The sequence below is a fragment of the Canis lupus genome, chromosome 12 (genome assembly GCF_003254725.2).
Source record: "Canis lupus dingo isolate Sandy chromosome 12, ASM325472v2, whole genome shotgun sequence".
NCBI lineage: Eukaryota > Metazoa > Chordata > Mammalia > Carnivora > Canidae > Canis > Canis lupus.
The window spans coordinates 43,039,265-43,055,157 of NC_064254.1; the positions used below are offsets into that span (position 1 = coordinate 43,039,265).

Sequence of the window (15,893 nt, forward strand, 5' to 3'; positions counted from 1 at the left end):
ATTTTCTCCTTTATGCTTGCTTTGATTTTAATTTATTCTTTTTTTCTACTATCTAAAGTGAAATGTCAGATCGTTTGAGTTTTTTTTTAACATACACATTTACAGCTATTAATTCCTAAGAATTGCTTTAACTGCATTTTTTCACTATTAGTATGTTGTATCTTTATTTTTGTTCATCCTAAAGTAATTTCTAATTTTTCTTTTGACTTCTTCATTTACCCATTGGTTATTTAGTTATGTAGAGTCTAATTTCCTCATTATTTGTGAATATCTCAAATTTCTTTTTGTTATTAATCTTTAATTTCTCTCCAGTGTGATCAGAGAAATACTTTCTAAATTTTGAAACCTTTTATATTTACTGAGGCTTGTTTTAGAGCCTAGCACATAGTTTATCCTGGAGAATGTTCCATGTACTCAGACAAATGTGTATTCTGCTGTTGTTAGAATTCTATGTTGTTGCATAGAATATTCTATGTCTGTTAGGTCTATTTTAGATATATTTTCAAGTTTCTATTTGTTTTGTTGATATTCTGCTCAGATGTTCTATTCATTATTGAAAGGGGGTATTGAGTTATTCAATTACTATTGTTAGGTTTTCTATTTTTCCTTTCAATTTGTTTGTTTTTGCTTCATGTATTTTGGGGCTCCCACTGTTAGGTGCATATATAATTGTTATAATGTCCTAGTAGACTGACCCTTTCATCATTACAAAATGCCCTTTTCATATCTAGTAACATTTTTCATTTTAGTCTACTGTGTTTGATAATATTTTATTATATTATATTATCCATTCTAGATTCCCTGTGGTTGCTATTTACATGATATACCTTTTTCCATTCTTTTACTTTCAATCTATTTGTATCTTTGAATATAAAATGCTTCTTCTGTAGACAGCATATACTTGGATCAGGTATTCTTATCTGGTCTGACAATCTCTGCCTTTTGATTAGATTATTTAACCCATTCATATTTAATGTTATAATTGATATAATTGTATTTATGCCCGCTATTTTAGTTTCTAAATTTTTACTTTCTATTATCTCATGTCTTTTTTGTTTCTATTCCTCCTATTTCTCTCTTTTGGATTAAATAAATATTTTTTTGAGTTATACTTTAATTACTATAATTACTTTTTCATGATTTTAAAATTTATTTTGTCTGTGATTACTCTAGGGATTACTATATACATCTTATCAGAATCTACTTTAGATTTATACAAACTTAATTACAGTGTGATACAGAAACATCACTTCTGTACAACTCTATTCTCTCTCCCTTTTGGACGATTATTGTTATGCATATTATATATATACATTATATATACATATATATGAATATTACTAACCCACCAATATATTGTTATAATTATTACTTTGTATAATTTTTTTTTTTTTTATTTATTCATGATAGGCACACAGTGAGAGAGAGAGAGGCAGAGACACAGGCAGAGGGAGAAGCAGGCTCCATGCACCGGGAGCCTGACGTGGGATTCGATCCCGGGTCTCCAGGATCGCGCCCTGGGCCAAAGGCAGGCGCCAAACCGCTGCGCCACCCAGGGATCCCCACTTTGTATAATTTTATCCTATTAATCTAGCTAAGTAAAGAGAGGAAAACAAGTTTATATTTACAGAGTTTGTTTTATTAACCTTATTTACTCTTTTTGGTTCTCTGCATATGTTCCATGGATTCAAGTTACCATCAAGTGTCATTTTCTTAGCCCAATAAGACTTTGTTAACATTACCCTTCTTTGTACTATTGTTGGCAAATATATATATTTTTTAATTAATTAATTAATTTATTTATGATAGTCACAGAGAGAGAGAGAGAGAGGCAGAGACACAGGCAGAGGGAGAAGCAGGCTCCATGCACCGGGAGCCCGACGTGGGATTCGATCCCGGGTCTCCAGGATCGCGCCCTGGGCCAAAGGCAGGCACCAAACTGCTGCGCCACCCAGGGATCCCGGCAAATATATTTCTATATGTTCTTATCTAATCATATAATTGTATACATGGTATTTTATACAATTGTGTTTTAAATCAGTTAAGAAAAATAAGAGACATGCATTTATACTACCTTTTATAATTAAAATGAATTCTTTTCTTTATATAATAACATTTTAACTAAATGTTATGGGGGGTTGCATCCACCCTCCAACAAATTCACATGTTGAAGCCTCAATGTGATAGTATTAGGAGGTGAGCCATTGATGATAATGTCCATGATAATATTAATGTCCTTAGAAGAAGAGTTTCCTCTCTGCCTGTACACAAAGAAAAGGTCACGTGGACATACAGAGATGGTTGTTACCTACAAGCCAAGATATGAGGCCTCAGCATGTAACCTACCCTGACAACACCTTGATCTTAGACTTCCCAAACTCTAGAACCATGAGAAATAAATTCATATTGGTTAAGTCACCTAATTTATGATATTTTATTATGGCAATCTGAGATGATTAAGGCATAAATTAACAAATTCAAGCAGGGGTAGTGTTTGAGGTCAGTATCTGTGTTTTGACCTTGGGGGGGTTGGGTTTCTTCTTTGCTCTTTCACTGACTCTCTCTGTGAACTAGCTGGCCTATGATTCTGTTGGTGTTCTTAATTAAGAGGAGCTATTGTTTTTGAGGGCTCTTAATTTAAAAAATAAAGTGCTAATTTCTTCAATATATACAAATCAATTAGAAAAAGAAAAAAATCCGAACAATATGGGCAAAACATATGAACATACAGATTTAAAAAATAAATATTTGTGATTTTTAAACATATAGATTGTCAACCTCACTTATAATTAAAAAAATACAAATTAGAGCTATACAAATATTACATTTTCATGTGCAAGGTTGGCAGGAATGAAAAAATGATAACACAGTCCCAACATTATTGGTGAAGATATAAATTGTTACAATAATCTCTGAATGGTGCTTTGACAGTACCTATCAAAATCACAAAAGCCCATATTCATATTCTAAGGATTTACCCTAGAGATATACTGGCAAATGTGAAAGATAATGTATATATATATATACTCATTAATCATTGCTGCACTCCTTGTAATAGCAAAAAGCAGAAAACCTTCTAATATGAGGTTGTTTAAATAAATTATGTCACATCGGTTTGTGGTAAATTGCACACTAGCTCCATTTCTTCAGATTTTCCTCTGTACGAGCCTTTTACTGTATCATTTTGTAGTGCTCTTCTACTGTGGATGTAGTTCCCTGCTCTTTAGCCTTAGCACATGATTTGCTTTGGCTGATAACATGTTGACAGATGTGATGCCGGCAATATTTGGAAAAGGACTTACCTGGTTTAGGCTTCCCTTCTATTGTGCTTCTATAGTTGTCAAGAGAAGAACATGCCTCGGCTACTCCATTCATCTTAGGAGGAAGGTCATAGGCATTTGGAGAAGAACTGTGTTCAAATAGGCGTCTCAGTCAGGCCCAGCCTAGAGTAGGGCATATCAGTCAATTTCTAGAAGCAGGAGTAAACCCAGATTAGCAGAGTTTGCCAACCAACTCCAACTCAGATTATACAATCCTGCAGGTGCATACACTATACACATAAAGAATTGTTTCAAGGCACTGAGTTTTGAGATGGTTTATTACACAGCTATAGATAGCTAATACACTGCAATGGATACCATCTATCCACAAAAGAGTTCTATATTATAGTAATAAGAAATAGTCTCTGACACTTATGGTTCAATTAAATTAAATACAGAACACTGTGAAGTAGTCAATCATTTGTGAAAATAAATTTGCATAATATGCACATGACTAGAAGGATGCACAAGAAAAGCTGATAAAAGTTAGTTGCCTATAGAAAGGTTAACCAGATAGCTGAAGGACAGGAGGAGTGGAAAGAGAATTTCCCTTGTATACCTTTTTGTTACTTTTTAATTTTCAACTGTTTAAATGAATTATGTATGTTAAAAAATAAATTGAGGGCAGCCCGGGTGGCTCAGCAGTTTAGCACCAGCTTCGGCCCAGGGTGTGATCCTGGAAACCTAGGATCAAGTCCTATGTCAGGTTCCCTGCATGGAGCCTGCTTCTCCCTCTCCCTGTGTCTCTCATGAATAAATACATAAATAAATAAATCTGTAAAGAAATAAAAAATAAAATAAATTATTTTTTTAAATTCAGGGTATTCCTTGTGCTCTGAATTCTTCTAGCAATTGTTAGAGCAGAAAAAAATTCTGAAATAAGTTCAGTTTTTCTTCCTTCACAAATGCCAGTTTTTTGCTTAAATGATTCTGGGATTCTTTACTTTTCTCTTAAATTGTGAGTTTCAGCAGTATTTGTCTAGTTGCATAGTTCTAGTTTATTATTATTTCTTAATAGCTAGAATATATATATAAAGAACTCTTAATTAAAACTCAGTCCCATGGGGCTTCTGGGTGGTTTAATCAATTAAGTGTTGGACTCTTGATTTTGGCTCAGATCATGATCTCAGGGTCATGGATGGGATGGAGCCCCAATCTGACTCCATGTTCCACTTCTGCTTGAGATTCTCTTTCCTTCTCCCTCTGCTCCTCCTCATGCACTCTCTCCCTCAAATAAATAAATAAACAAATATTTTTTTAAAAACAAAAATTCCATGAAAACAAACAGCCCCAGTTAGAAAATGGACAAATGAATTGATCAGACACTTCATGAACGAAGATAACACAGGTGGCAAATAAGAACATCAAAAGGTGCTCACTATCACTGACCAATGAAAAGCAAAATGAGATACTACTACATACTTTTTAGAATATCTAAAATTAAAAAGTTTAGCCACGTCAAGTGTTAGAAAGATGTGGACCAACTGGAAATCTTCACTGCTAGAGGTAATATAAAATAATATAACCACTCTGGAAAACAGTCTGGCAATTCCTGAAAAAGTTAAAAATAAATTTGCCATATGACTTAACCATTCCATCTTTTGTAATTTACCCAGGTGAAATGAAAGCATGTATCCACACAAAGATTTGAACATGATTGTTTATCAGAGCCTTATGTATGATAGCCCCAAACTGGAAGCAAAACTAATAACCATCAACAAGTAAAGGGATAAACAAAATATCCTATATCCATACCATAAAATACTACTCAGTTAAAAAAAAAGAATGAATTACTGATACTCAAAACAACATGGATGTTATCATACTATGTGATTCCATTTATATAAAATTCAAGAAAATTCAAACTAATCTATAGTGATAGAAATGAAATCAATGGTTGCATGGGGATGAATTTGGGTAGAGGTAATATGTAGATGGAGTGATTATTAAAGGTCATGAGGAAACTTTTGAGGGTGATAAATATGTTCATTTTCTTTATTCAAGGGTACACATAAGTCAAAACTTACCAAGTTAGGTGCTTTAATTATATGCAAAAGAAAATTGAAAAAGAGGGCAGCCCTGGTGGCTCAGCGGTTTAGCACCGCCTTCAGCCCAGGGCCTGATCCTAGAGACCCGGGATTGAGTCCCACATCGGGTTCCCTGCATGGAGCCTGCTTCTCCCTCTGTCTGTGTCTCTGCCTCTCTCTCTCTGTGTCTCTCATGAATAAATAAATAAAATGTTAAAAAAAAAAAAAGAAAATCGAAAAAGAAACCAAATGTTAGAATTTGTAAAGCTGAGCAGTAACTACACAGATTTTTGTTATACTGTATTTTCTATATTTAATAACAAAATATTTACATTCAATTCAAAAAGAAAACTAGATTTCCCACACTTCAGATAATTGATTTAATAAACTTGTGGAAACAATAAGTTTTCATGAAAACAGGGCCCCTGCCTGTTTTATTCACCATTGCATTCTTAGTTCTCAGTACAGTGCCTAGAAGCACTCATCATACACTTCAAAATTATTTATCTAATAAGTTACAAATAAATTCAGCTTATTCATAATAACTACTGGTTATTTTCTTATTTTAAAAAATCTTCCAGTTCCTATGGTAAAGCTTAGAAATTATGGAACAATTTTAGAGTGATAGCCCGTACTGTGGTGTGTAGTTGATATTATCAGAAAACTCTATTATCTATCTATCTATCTATCATCTATCTATCTATCTATCACCTACCTGCCTACCTATAGTTATATATTCTATATACGTTTACATTCAGGCAACTTGTACCAACAAAGTCCTATTGGCACCCTGTCTGATTATTAAACACTTATTAGTCCATGTTTGCATGCACCATTCTGATTGCTAAACAATTTTGAGGATCATCCCTTCATAAATGTCATCACATCAGTGTTCTTGGGGTCAAGTACTTCATGATGCTACACAACCTTCCAAAAGGTTTTGTTCAAGTTCAGTACAGGCATCCTTTGGCATGCACTCAGTACCAACTCCTTTATGCTACTATCATCCACACTGCTCAAGCCATATGACTGACCTTGGTTTGATTTTGTCTCGGTAGTTAAACTCTTGACTTCCATTTTTATTTTCACTGCCAAGGTGATGTGATAAATCTCTATTCCAAAATACATAATATATTTAGTTCTCTCTTCTTGGGCTTTTATATCAGGATCTAAACTGAATCTGATACATATTCACTTATTGGCCTCAAATATTTCAAGCAGTTCTAGCAGGCAACTTATTAACCTATGTATTTTAGCTCACTGAGTAAGACTTATAAAATACATTAGAGAGGCTTGGGTCCTGTAGTCAGGTTTTGGCCTAGGTCTGTCTGCTGAACCTCTGCCATGGACTTGCAATAGATTGCCTGTCAATGTGTCAGGATTTGACATTTTTTAAAGGAGAATTTCTGACTTTGGAGGTGGTTCTGTTTGGAAGACAAAGTAAGTACCACAATAAAAAGCACATTAATAAACATTTATTGAACTGTATTAAATTTAATTGAAATTAATTGAATTTGGATGGTGGATACAATTACAACTGCTCCCATTTCTTGACTGAATTCCCGTTTTGGTTTAGAACCCAGTTTGGGCAAGAACTAGAGAAATGGAAAAGCTTCAATGTCACTTTCAAAGTTGAATTACTTAACATTAGAAAAAGAGTATTAGGTAATATCACTGATTTAAATATTTATCAGAATTTCCTTTGAAAAAAATAATTTCAACCAAATAAGGTAGATTTTTCTTTAAACAAAATTCACTATTCTATTCTTTAGCTATTTTTCAGCTTGTTACAGCCAAATTTGACTCTTCATTCTAGAATTATTAGGATTTCTCCTGGACATCACTGAAAATATTGAAATTATTTAAAATGTTATAATTTTTCGAATGATAAAGGTCTGTATTCCTACCTCCATACTGAGTAAGTCGCCACAACTTATAGATTCTAGCTCTTAAATATCTGTATAGGTTATTTTTAAAACTTGTATTTCCTTTTTAAAACCAGTATTTTATGAAACCCCTCTTTACATAAAATTTACCTTCACACATAAATTTTAAGTATATACTATAATATAATATAAAGGAGAATAATTAAATATTAAATAATATTAACCTATAAATGTTTGGGCATAACTATATTAGAAGACCTAATGTGGTAATATACTTCCACCTATTTATAAACAGGCTGATATTAAGAGAAAGTAGACCAATATTCAAATAAATAGTGAAAATAATTTTTCTTTGTATTAGACATTTTGAAGTAAGATCACCGTGGATGCAATAACTACAAATGCAAACTGATACTGTAGGTTGTATTAGAGATTCAAATAGCATGAGTGGCATAGCTGTCAGAAATAAAATTTTGTAAAGTTCCAAACAAAACAATATAACTATAAATACTTGCAGTTTCAATGTAAAATGGAGTTGTTTCTAGGCTGAGATAATTATAATCTGGTTTTTCATCTACAAGAATGTCTAGGTGGATATTGGAATGCCATGTAGGTAGCAGAACAACTTTTCATTGCATATTATCCCTGGCCTCTACACACTAAATGTCAATCATAGGGACAGCCAGAAAAAAATGCCTCCACAAGTATTCAAAGTGTCCACCAGGGGCAGTGTCACTCTGTTGAGAACCACTGGTCTATGTAACCTGTTCCTGCCTTGCTAATCTTTTACCACTACTTTAGTTAGGTTCTGCAACAACTAGCACTTGGATCTCTCAACTTCTCTCCCTGTCCTTAGTCTTTTCTGCCCATATTTCACCTTTCAAACAGATAGCAAAAGCGATCTTCCTAAAATGCACATCTGGTCCTGTCATTTCCTAGCTGAATATGGTCAGAGGCTCCCCAACCATAAGGGATGAAGTCAAACTTTTTAGAAAAGAAAACAGCAATCTGATCCCACTGTATTTCAAATTTGACCTTGTACACCCTCCAACATGTGCTGTGCTCTTCCCCATGTATTCTCTAGATCTGAACGAGTTCTCTGAGTCTTTCTACCAACTTGCCCATCTGTGGTCTCTGAGTTCTTACTAATAATTCAAAAAGTTATTCAAGCATTGCTTCTACAGTGAAGCTTTCTCCAGACAATCTCTCCTCATGCTTACTGTTAGATAGTCAGCCTCTGCCACTAGACTGTGAATTTAATCTGACAGTAGGGATTTTTATGCTCTCTACCTTTGCACCTCAAGAACATCAATGAGGTAGAGGCCATATGGAAAAGTCTTAAAAAGTTAAACACTTTCAGAGTTGAATGAGCCTCTAATATTAGCTATTTGGAGTTCTGCAGATTACCATATATTTATCTTTCAATATTTTTCCTTGAAGAGTCACATAGTTCCATCCAGTTTAACCTCTCCACCAACTATGGCACTCTACCTTGTTCTTTCTTTAGTATTTATTTAAACTCCAATACATTTGGAAACATCTTTGTTATATTTTTCTTTTACTAGCTCCAAACCCCACTGTAGGGACTCATGAAAAAAATGTCCTTTTTGACCCAACCCAAGTTTATAATTTACTTAATTTATTTAGCTTTACATAATTTACTTAATTTAGCTTTAGTTTAATTTTTTACTTAATTTACCTAATTTATATATCTTAGACAAGAAGCCCATATCTTTGTTGTTTGTTGTGGTTTAAAGTATTGATTCATGGTTTTATGACATATGTGCTTGATGTTATTCACCAATACTTGATTTTGCTTTAGATTATTTTTCAGATTTGAGATTATTTACTTTTATCAGTTATTTTGCTAATTTAAAGCAGAGACCAAAATTAAGTGGTCTTAAATTATGTTGATGTTTGTCCATGTTGAATTACTTGGCTTCCCTCTGCCTCATGAGGGTGGCCATAATCAATCATCCTTTTTTTTTTTTTTTTTTTTTTAATACTACATTATTCCTTGCCTTCCTAGGACTTAACAACTATATTTCAGCAATTTATTAATGACTTTCCTTTGGGTCATTAGAAGAAAAGTTGATCTTGTAGAGACAATCTAAATAAATGATAGTACAGAGACATTTTCCTGGAGGCTACAAAGTGACCTATTGAAATACACTAAATTGGTTCTTCTCCATTAGGACATTCAGATCCTCCTTTTATTTCATTTTGGAATGAAAGAATAAATGGGGAACAAATGTGCTCTGAAATCTTCTGTCCTCCTCTAGAGCATGGAAATAGCATCTCACACAAAAATTTTTCAAGCTGTCAGGAGTAAGGCAAATATGATAATTTAAGATAATTAAATGCTTAAGACAATCCAAATATAATGGATCATACTAAGCTTTTCTCACTTGAAGGAAACTTCTTTAAAAAGCAGTTCAGTTACTGATCTAAATGTCTTTCAATAAGGCGATTTAAAAAATGTGGTATAACAATTCAAAGCACGGAATATTTTGCAATCTTTAAAAAAGAAGAAAGCAAACCTATATGTATGGACATAGAATGATATATGAATGTCCTAAAATAAGAAAATTTATGAATAATACATACACTATGATCCCATTCATATAAAAATAGCAGAAACAATTAAAATATATACAAGAGAGGAGACTGGAAAGATACACAACAAATTGCAGTCAATGTTGTACATTGAAAGCTTTAGTTTCTGTGACTGTTTCTTCCACCAGGGTACAAGTTCCCTGGCTGTCAGATCAAATAAGGGTATGCCCAGTTAAATTAGAATTTCAAGTAAACAATGGATTTTTTTTTTTTTTACTATTAAATACATCCCAAATACTATGTAGGACATACTTATACTGAAAAATTATTCATTATTTATCTGAAATTCAAATTTAACTGGATGCCCTGTATTTGTTTTGTTTGCTAATTCTGGCAATTCTACTGTAAGAGGACCATAAACTATTCATCTTTATACTTTTGTCATTAGCATACTTAAAGATATATAGTTGCACAATAAATCCTGAGAGGGAGACTAATTCAGGAGGGCACAATAATAACAGGCAATTTTGCTAAGTGTGTTACATATATTATCTCAATTCTAATGCAAATACCTTAAAGTTTTATTAGTGGTTCTATTTTACAGAATAAGAAACAGAGGTATACAAAGGCAAATAGTCAATGAGGGAGCTAGAGATGGTCCCAAGTTTCTGGGTCCTAATTTAGCAGCCATAGCCAACTGCCAGCTGCAGGGAGCAATAAGGAGAAAAGGGGAAAGAGAACCAGGGTGAGGCTTTGGTTCTGTCAAAGTGTAGCTGAGCAGGACGGCACAAACTCCTTAATCTTGCTAGAGTTGGAAGTGTGGGGTATGTAGGCGAGGCAGACGACTCTGGGCCCCGTATCCACCACTCATCCAAACAAATTACATAATTTATTTTTGCCTCAATTTTCTTGTCTGTACAACTGGAGTAAGAGGACCTACCTGAATACTGCCACGATGAGTATAAGACATAATTTCTTTAAAGCGATCACAAGGCTTAGCTAGGGAAATACCACTCAGTCCATGCTAGTTATTACTGGCCTAGAACCCCAGTTTTTTCATTTGTAAAACAGAGTAACAACATCAATAAGCAGACAGGAGTACTAATGACATCGATATTGCCAAGTTGATTTGAGTATTAGATGAGAAATATGTATTACCTTTCCCAATTCTTTTTTTTTCTTTCTTTTTTTTTTTTACCTTTCCCAATTCTAAAGTGCTTCTCATTCTCCTTGAGTACTTGCATTTTGGATCAGAACCAGAGTTCATACCACGCCAAAGCATTGCTACAATTTCCCCCCTGAGTAATTAATTTTGTTTTAAAAATTATCATACAGTAAAATCAATTCTTTGGTGTATAAAATTTAATTAATTTTAACCCATATAGAATTATGTAACCGCTACTACAGTCTGGATACAGAACATGAAGATAGCTTTTGAGATTCTTTGTTCAAAGTGTTTCACATTCTTGTTGCAAAACACTTAAAAATAAGAGGGGAAAAAAAAACTTAGATAACCCTGAAGATACCAATTAGCAAGGCTGGCTTTTTGTACAAATCTCGGCAGACTCCAACCCCTCTAGGTCTTGTCTGGGCCGTTTTTTGCTGTTGACTCTGCAGACTATCTCTTTCTAAAAAGTAATCAGGAATCAGCTTGAGGGTTGGGGCATTTCTTCACGCTACAGGGACTATCACAGGCACAAACTTCAGCATTCCTTATTTGCTCCTTTTTATATTACCTTCCAGAACTTAATTTTCCCAACTATTTCCTTTAATTGCCATTCTCCCTCTCAAATGAAGAACCTGGGACTACCAGCACCTTCTCACCCTCTCAGGAAAATTCTGGGAATACAGAGTCCTTGAGAGAGCAAGGGTGGAGCCTTCAGGACCCTAAAGCCCTCCGATGTATCTGCTCCTCCAGGTAGAGTCAATCTGTCCCTTCCCCCGACTCCATCCTCTCCACTTCCCCCTTCTGGCCAGGCACCCCTGGAAGGATAGACTTCTGGACCACACTTCTGTCCTCTAAGAGCGGCCACTTTCCATCCCCCATTCCGCCGCGTGGGCTCTCCCAGTTTAAGTAACTTGCGCTGACACACCGGGGCCACATCCGCTTTCCTGGGTGACTCAAGTCATTGCTATTTGCCTTTTCTTTCTAGGATGCTTTGGCTGCTGTTTTCTCCCTCTGCTTTTAATTTGGGGAGAAAAAAAGGCAATGAATCAAGAACGAATCTTGTCTCCCCCATCCTCCCCCACCCCTTTAAAGTTGGCTCTCTCCGTTCTGAAGTTCCGTGACTATCCAAGAAGTGGGGGGGGGGGGGGGGGGGTTAGGCAGGACGGGACAGGTGGGGACGCATAATTACACCTAAACCTCAAGTAGGCATGTAAGCAGCACTTTGGTGGGAGACTTTCTGAAGCTCCCTTGCAGCTTGCTGGGCGTTTTGCTGCCGCCGCTGTAGCTTTTCTGCTCTTTTCTTGATGTCGCGGCTTCGCGTTGCGCTGTCACCCCTAAATCTATCTCCTTGCGGCCCTAGGTCCCTAAAATCAGGGTGAACTCCACGAGATTCACCCGCGGTTTTCTTCGTGTCCAAGGTAAATACAGTAGGCAAAATGAGGAACCACCAAAGGATACAGGGGAGGGGGGGGAGAGAGGGATCCCCTCACCTTTTCCGACACATTCCTCGTTAATTTTCACCAGGAGGAAGCGCGCGGCCCAGGTGCCCCCCTCCACCCCAGAGTCCTTCCTTCAACCCCCCTGCTGCGCGCTGGCGGGCGGGCGGCGCGGGGGGAAACGCCTCCGGCAGGCCCGGCCCTCCCCCGCCCCCCGGCTTGGTTTTTCCCAGCTGCGGAGGTTGGGCCAGGGGCTGGGGTGCGAGGAGAGTCGGCGCCCGCAGCGCCGCGCCGAGCGGAGAAGTCGCCGAGACTCGGGGCGGACGGCGTGGTCTTCGGAGGCGAGCGGCGGGGAGCCCGCGGCGGAGGCGCACCCCGGGCGGCGCGGGCACCCCCGTCCTCTGCAGGGAGAGTAGGTAGCTCCGGGGTCCCACGGCCGCTTTGTTCGCGGCGTCTCCCCTCCTCCTCCGAGCGGACTCGAACCCCCCTCCGGGATCCGAGGGGCTAGCGGGGGCGCGGCCCGGGGAGGGGGGAGGGGGAGAGGGAGGGGGGAGGGAGGAGGGGGCGGCGACAGCTGCTGGGTCCTCCACTTCCTGCTAATCCGGGAAGGTACCAAAAGAGATCAAAAGACTCCTGTAACCTGAAACTTCCCTCTCCTCCAAACCTGGACCGGGGAGGAGAGGTCCGGGCGGGGGCGGGGGCGGGGGCGGAGACCCCGGAAGGCAGGTCGCCGGCGGGGGCGGCGGGGGCAGGAGCTGGGAGAGTGGGAAGTTTGGTCGGGAAGGCGCTGGGGATTTAGCGAGAAGTTAGACCTGGGGGGGGGGGGGGGCGAACCGCTCGGGAGGGGAGGAGGGCGGGCGGCTGGAAGGGGGTGTGTGTATATATATGTAGTGTGGGCCTGGGCGGAAGGAAGGCTTTACGCTGGGTGCCCCGGGACGCGCACCCCTCTCCCGGGTAAGCATGTGCGTGGAACCGGGGGGGGGGGGGACCCGGACGGGCTTTCGCGGGGAGGTGCCGGGGACCGAGTGGGGCGACTTGGCTGGGAGAGCCCGGGTCCCGCGCTCGGGGGAGCTGCGGCCGCCGCCGCGCCTCACGCCTCACGCCTCTCTCCCGCCTGCCCCAGGTCCCGGAGCAGACCGAGCGTGCGGCGCCAACTAGAGAGGCCGGGAGGTGCCCCCGGGGCGGCGGCTGGAAGACGAGCGGGAGGAGGAGGAGCGCCGAGCCGAGAGCCCCGACGCGCCCGCCGTGCGTACTTTCTGGAGAGGGCAGGGGCGGGGAGCCGACCCCGGCAGGGGGCGCCGGGTGACTCGGGGTCCCTCCCTCCTGCGCTCCCACGCGAGGAAAGTTTTCTCCTGCCGCTTCGGGCCGGCGCGCGCCCTCCGGCCCCAGCCCCGAGCCTTCGGAGCGGGCGCCGTCCCAGCCCAGCTCCGGGGAGCGCCGCGCCGCGCCGCGATGCCTGGGGGGTGCTCCCGGGGCCCCGCCGCCGGGGACGGGCGGTTGCGGCTGGCGCGGCTGGCGCTGGTGCTCCTGGGCTGGGTCTCCTCGTCCTCGCTCACCTCCTGGGCGCCCTCCGCCGCCGCCTCCACGTCGCCGCCGGCCTCCGCGGCGTCCGCCCCGCCCCCGCTGCCGGGCCAGTGCCCCCAGCCTTGCGAGTGCTCGGAGGCGGCGCGCACGGTCAAGTGCGTTAACCGCAACCTGACCGAGGTGCCCGCGGACCTGCCCCCCTACGTGCGCAACCTCTTCCTCACGGGCAACCAGCTGGCGGTGCTGCCCCCCGGCGCCTTCGCCCGCCGGCCGCCGCTGGCCGAGCTGGCCGCGCTCAACCTGAGCGGCAGCAGCCTGCGGGAGGTGTGCGCCGGCGCCTTCGAGCACCTGCCCAGCCTGCGCCAGCTCGACCTCAGCCACAACCCGCTGGGCAACCTCAGCGCCTTCGCCTTCGCGGGCAGCGACGCCAGCCGCTCGGGCCCCAGCCCCCTGGTGGAGCTGATGCTGAACCACATCGTGCCCCCCGACGACCGGCGGCAGAACCGGAGCTTCGAGGGCATGGTGGCGGCTGCCCTCCGAGCGGGCCGCGCGCTTCGCGGGCTGCAGTGCCTGGAGCTGGCCGGCAACCGCTTCCTCTACTTGCCTCGCGACGTCCTGGCCCAGCTACCCGGCCTCCGGCACCTGGACCTGCGCAACAACTCCCTGGTGAGCCTCACCTACGTGTCCTTCCGCAACCTGACGCACTTGGAGAGCCTCCACCTGGAGGACAACGCCCTCAAGGTCCTTCACAACGCCACCCTGGCGGAGCTGCAGAGCCTGCCCCACGTCCGGGTCTTCCTGGACAACAACCCCTGGGTCTGCGATTGTCACATGGCAGACATGGTGGCCTGGCTCAAGGAGACAGAGGTGGTGCCGGGCAAAGCCGGGCTCACCTGTGCATTCCCGGAGAAAATGAGGAATCGGGCCCTCTTGGAACTCAACAGCTCCCACCTGGACTGTGACCCTATCCTCCCTCCATCCCTGCAGACTTCTTATGTCTTCCTAGGTATTGTCTTAGCCCTGATAGGTGCCATCTTCCTACTGGTTTTGTATTTGAACCGCAAGGGGATAAAGAAGTGGATGCATAACATCAGAGATGCCTGCAGGGATCACATGGAAGGGTATCACTACAGATACGAAATCAATGCAGACCCCAGGTTAACAAACCTCAGTTCCAATTCGGATGTCTGAGAAACAGTCGGGGACAGAACAAGGGCACCTATGCATGAGACGTAGACTTAAGCTTTATTTCGTCTAGGCTCGCTCCACTTCCACCCTCCTCCACTCTGGACACCACTGACCTTGACTGAAGGCCGTGAAGGGAATTTGCTCCCTCCTTATGCGAAGTTTCTTGGTGTGTCTTGTTAATGTAAGACGATGAAAAACTGTGCATAGTGTTTTATCCTCTCCCTTTTCTTGGAACTCAACACTTGTGGAGGAATTTTTCAAGTTTCAGCATGAACATGGACTCCTGGCTGTCTGTTTCTCTTAGTACAGTTCGAGGTGTAGCCAGTGTACCCACACAGATAGCATTCAACAAAAGCTGCCTCAACTTTTTTGAGAAAAATACTTTATTCATAAATATCAGTTTGATTCTCATGTACCTAAATTGTGGAGAAAATAAATGCATTCCATAAACTGCCTGCAGATCTTAGCAAGCTCTTCAAAGTAACTCCGTAGTACACAGGAGCACCTGCATCCGAGAGCATGCTTACATTTTACTGTTCTACCTATTACAAAAAATACCTTGCAACTTCAGATAACTTCTTTGACAAAGTGAATTACTTTTTTGGTTGCAGTTTATATGAAACTATACTGAAGTTTTTTTATAAACTGCATTGAGGTCCAACAGACTAAATTGTTAAGAAAAACTTCAATAAAGATTCTTAAAAGAATTACAGTTGTGTTCAAGTTTGCTATTTGAAAAAAAAAAAAAAGGATTAGGGGCAATGATGTTGAATGGTCTTGGTTCTGAT

The 15,893-nt window shown here is 41.2% G+C and overlaps 1 protein-coding gene and 1 long non-coding RNA gene across 5 annotated transcripts; one reads left to right on the forward strand and one right to left on the reverse strand.

The window, feature by feature from the left end:
* Positions 1–1,617: 1,617 nt before the first annotated feature.
* Positions 1,618–12,543, reverse strand: LOC112658482 (uncharacterized). The gene is made up of 3 exons (XR_003135733.3): positions 12,448–12,543; positions 3,303–3,469; positions 1,618–2,261 (listed from the first exon to the last, which is right to left on the reverse strand). It is a non-coding gene; the product is annotated as an uncharacterized LOC112658482 (long non-coding RNA).
* A 125-nt stretch (positions 12,544–12,668) lies between these two features.
* Positions 12,669–15,812, forward strand: TPBG (trophoblast glycoprotein). 4 transcript variants are annotated; one of them, XM_025444704.3, is made up of 2 exons: positions 12,669–12,805; positions 13,517–15,812. In XM_025444704.3, exon 2 carries the CDS (start codon positions 13,846–13,848, stop codon positions 15,106–15,108), a length of 1,263 nt encoding a protein of 420 aa, XP_025300489.1. In that variant the 5' UTR covers positions 12,669–12,805; positions 13,517–13,845; the 3' UTR covers positions 15,109–15,812. The 4 variants fall into 4 exon arrangements, with proteins under 4 accessions (XP_025300489.1, XP_048948252.1, XP_048948254.1 ...); XM_049092295.1 differs by having other exon boundaries at positions 12,671–12,809; XM_049092297.1 differs by lacking the exon at positions 12,669–12,805 and adding an exon at positions 12,973–13,075.
* Positions 15,813–15,893: the final 81 nt, after the last annotated feature.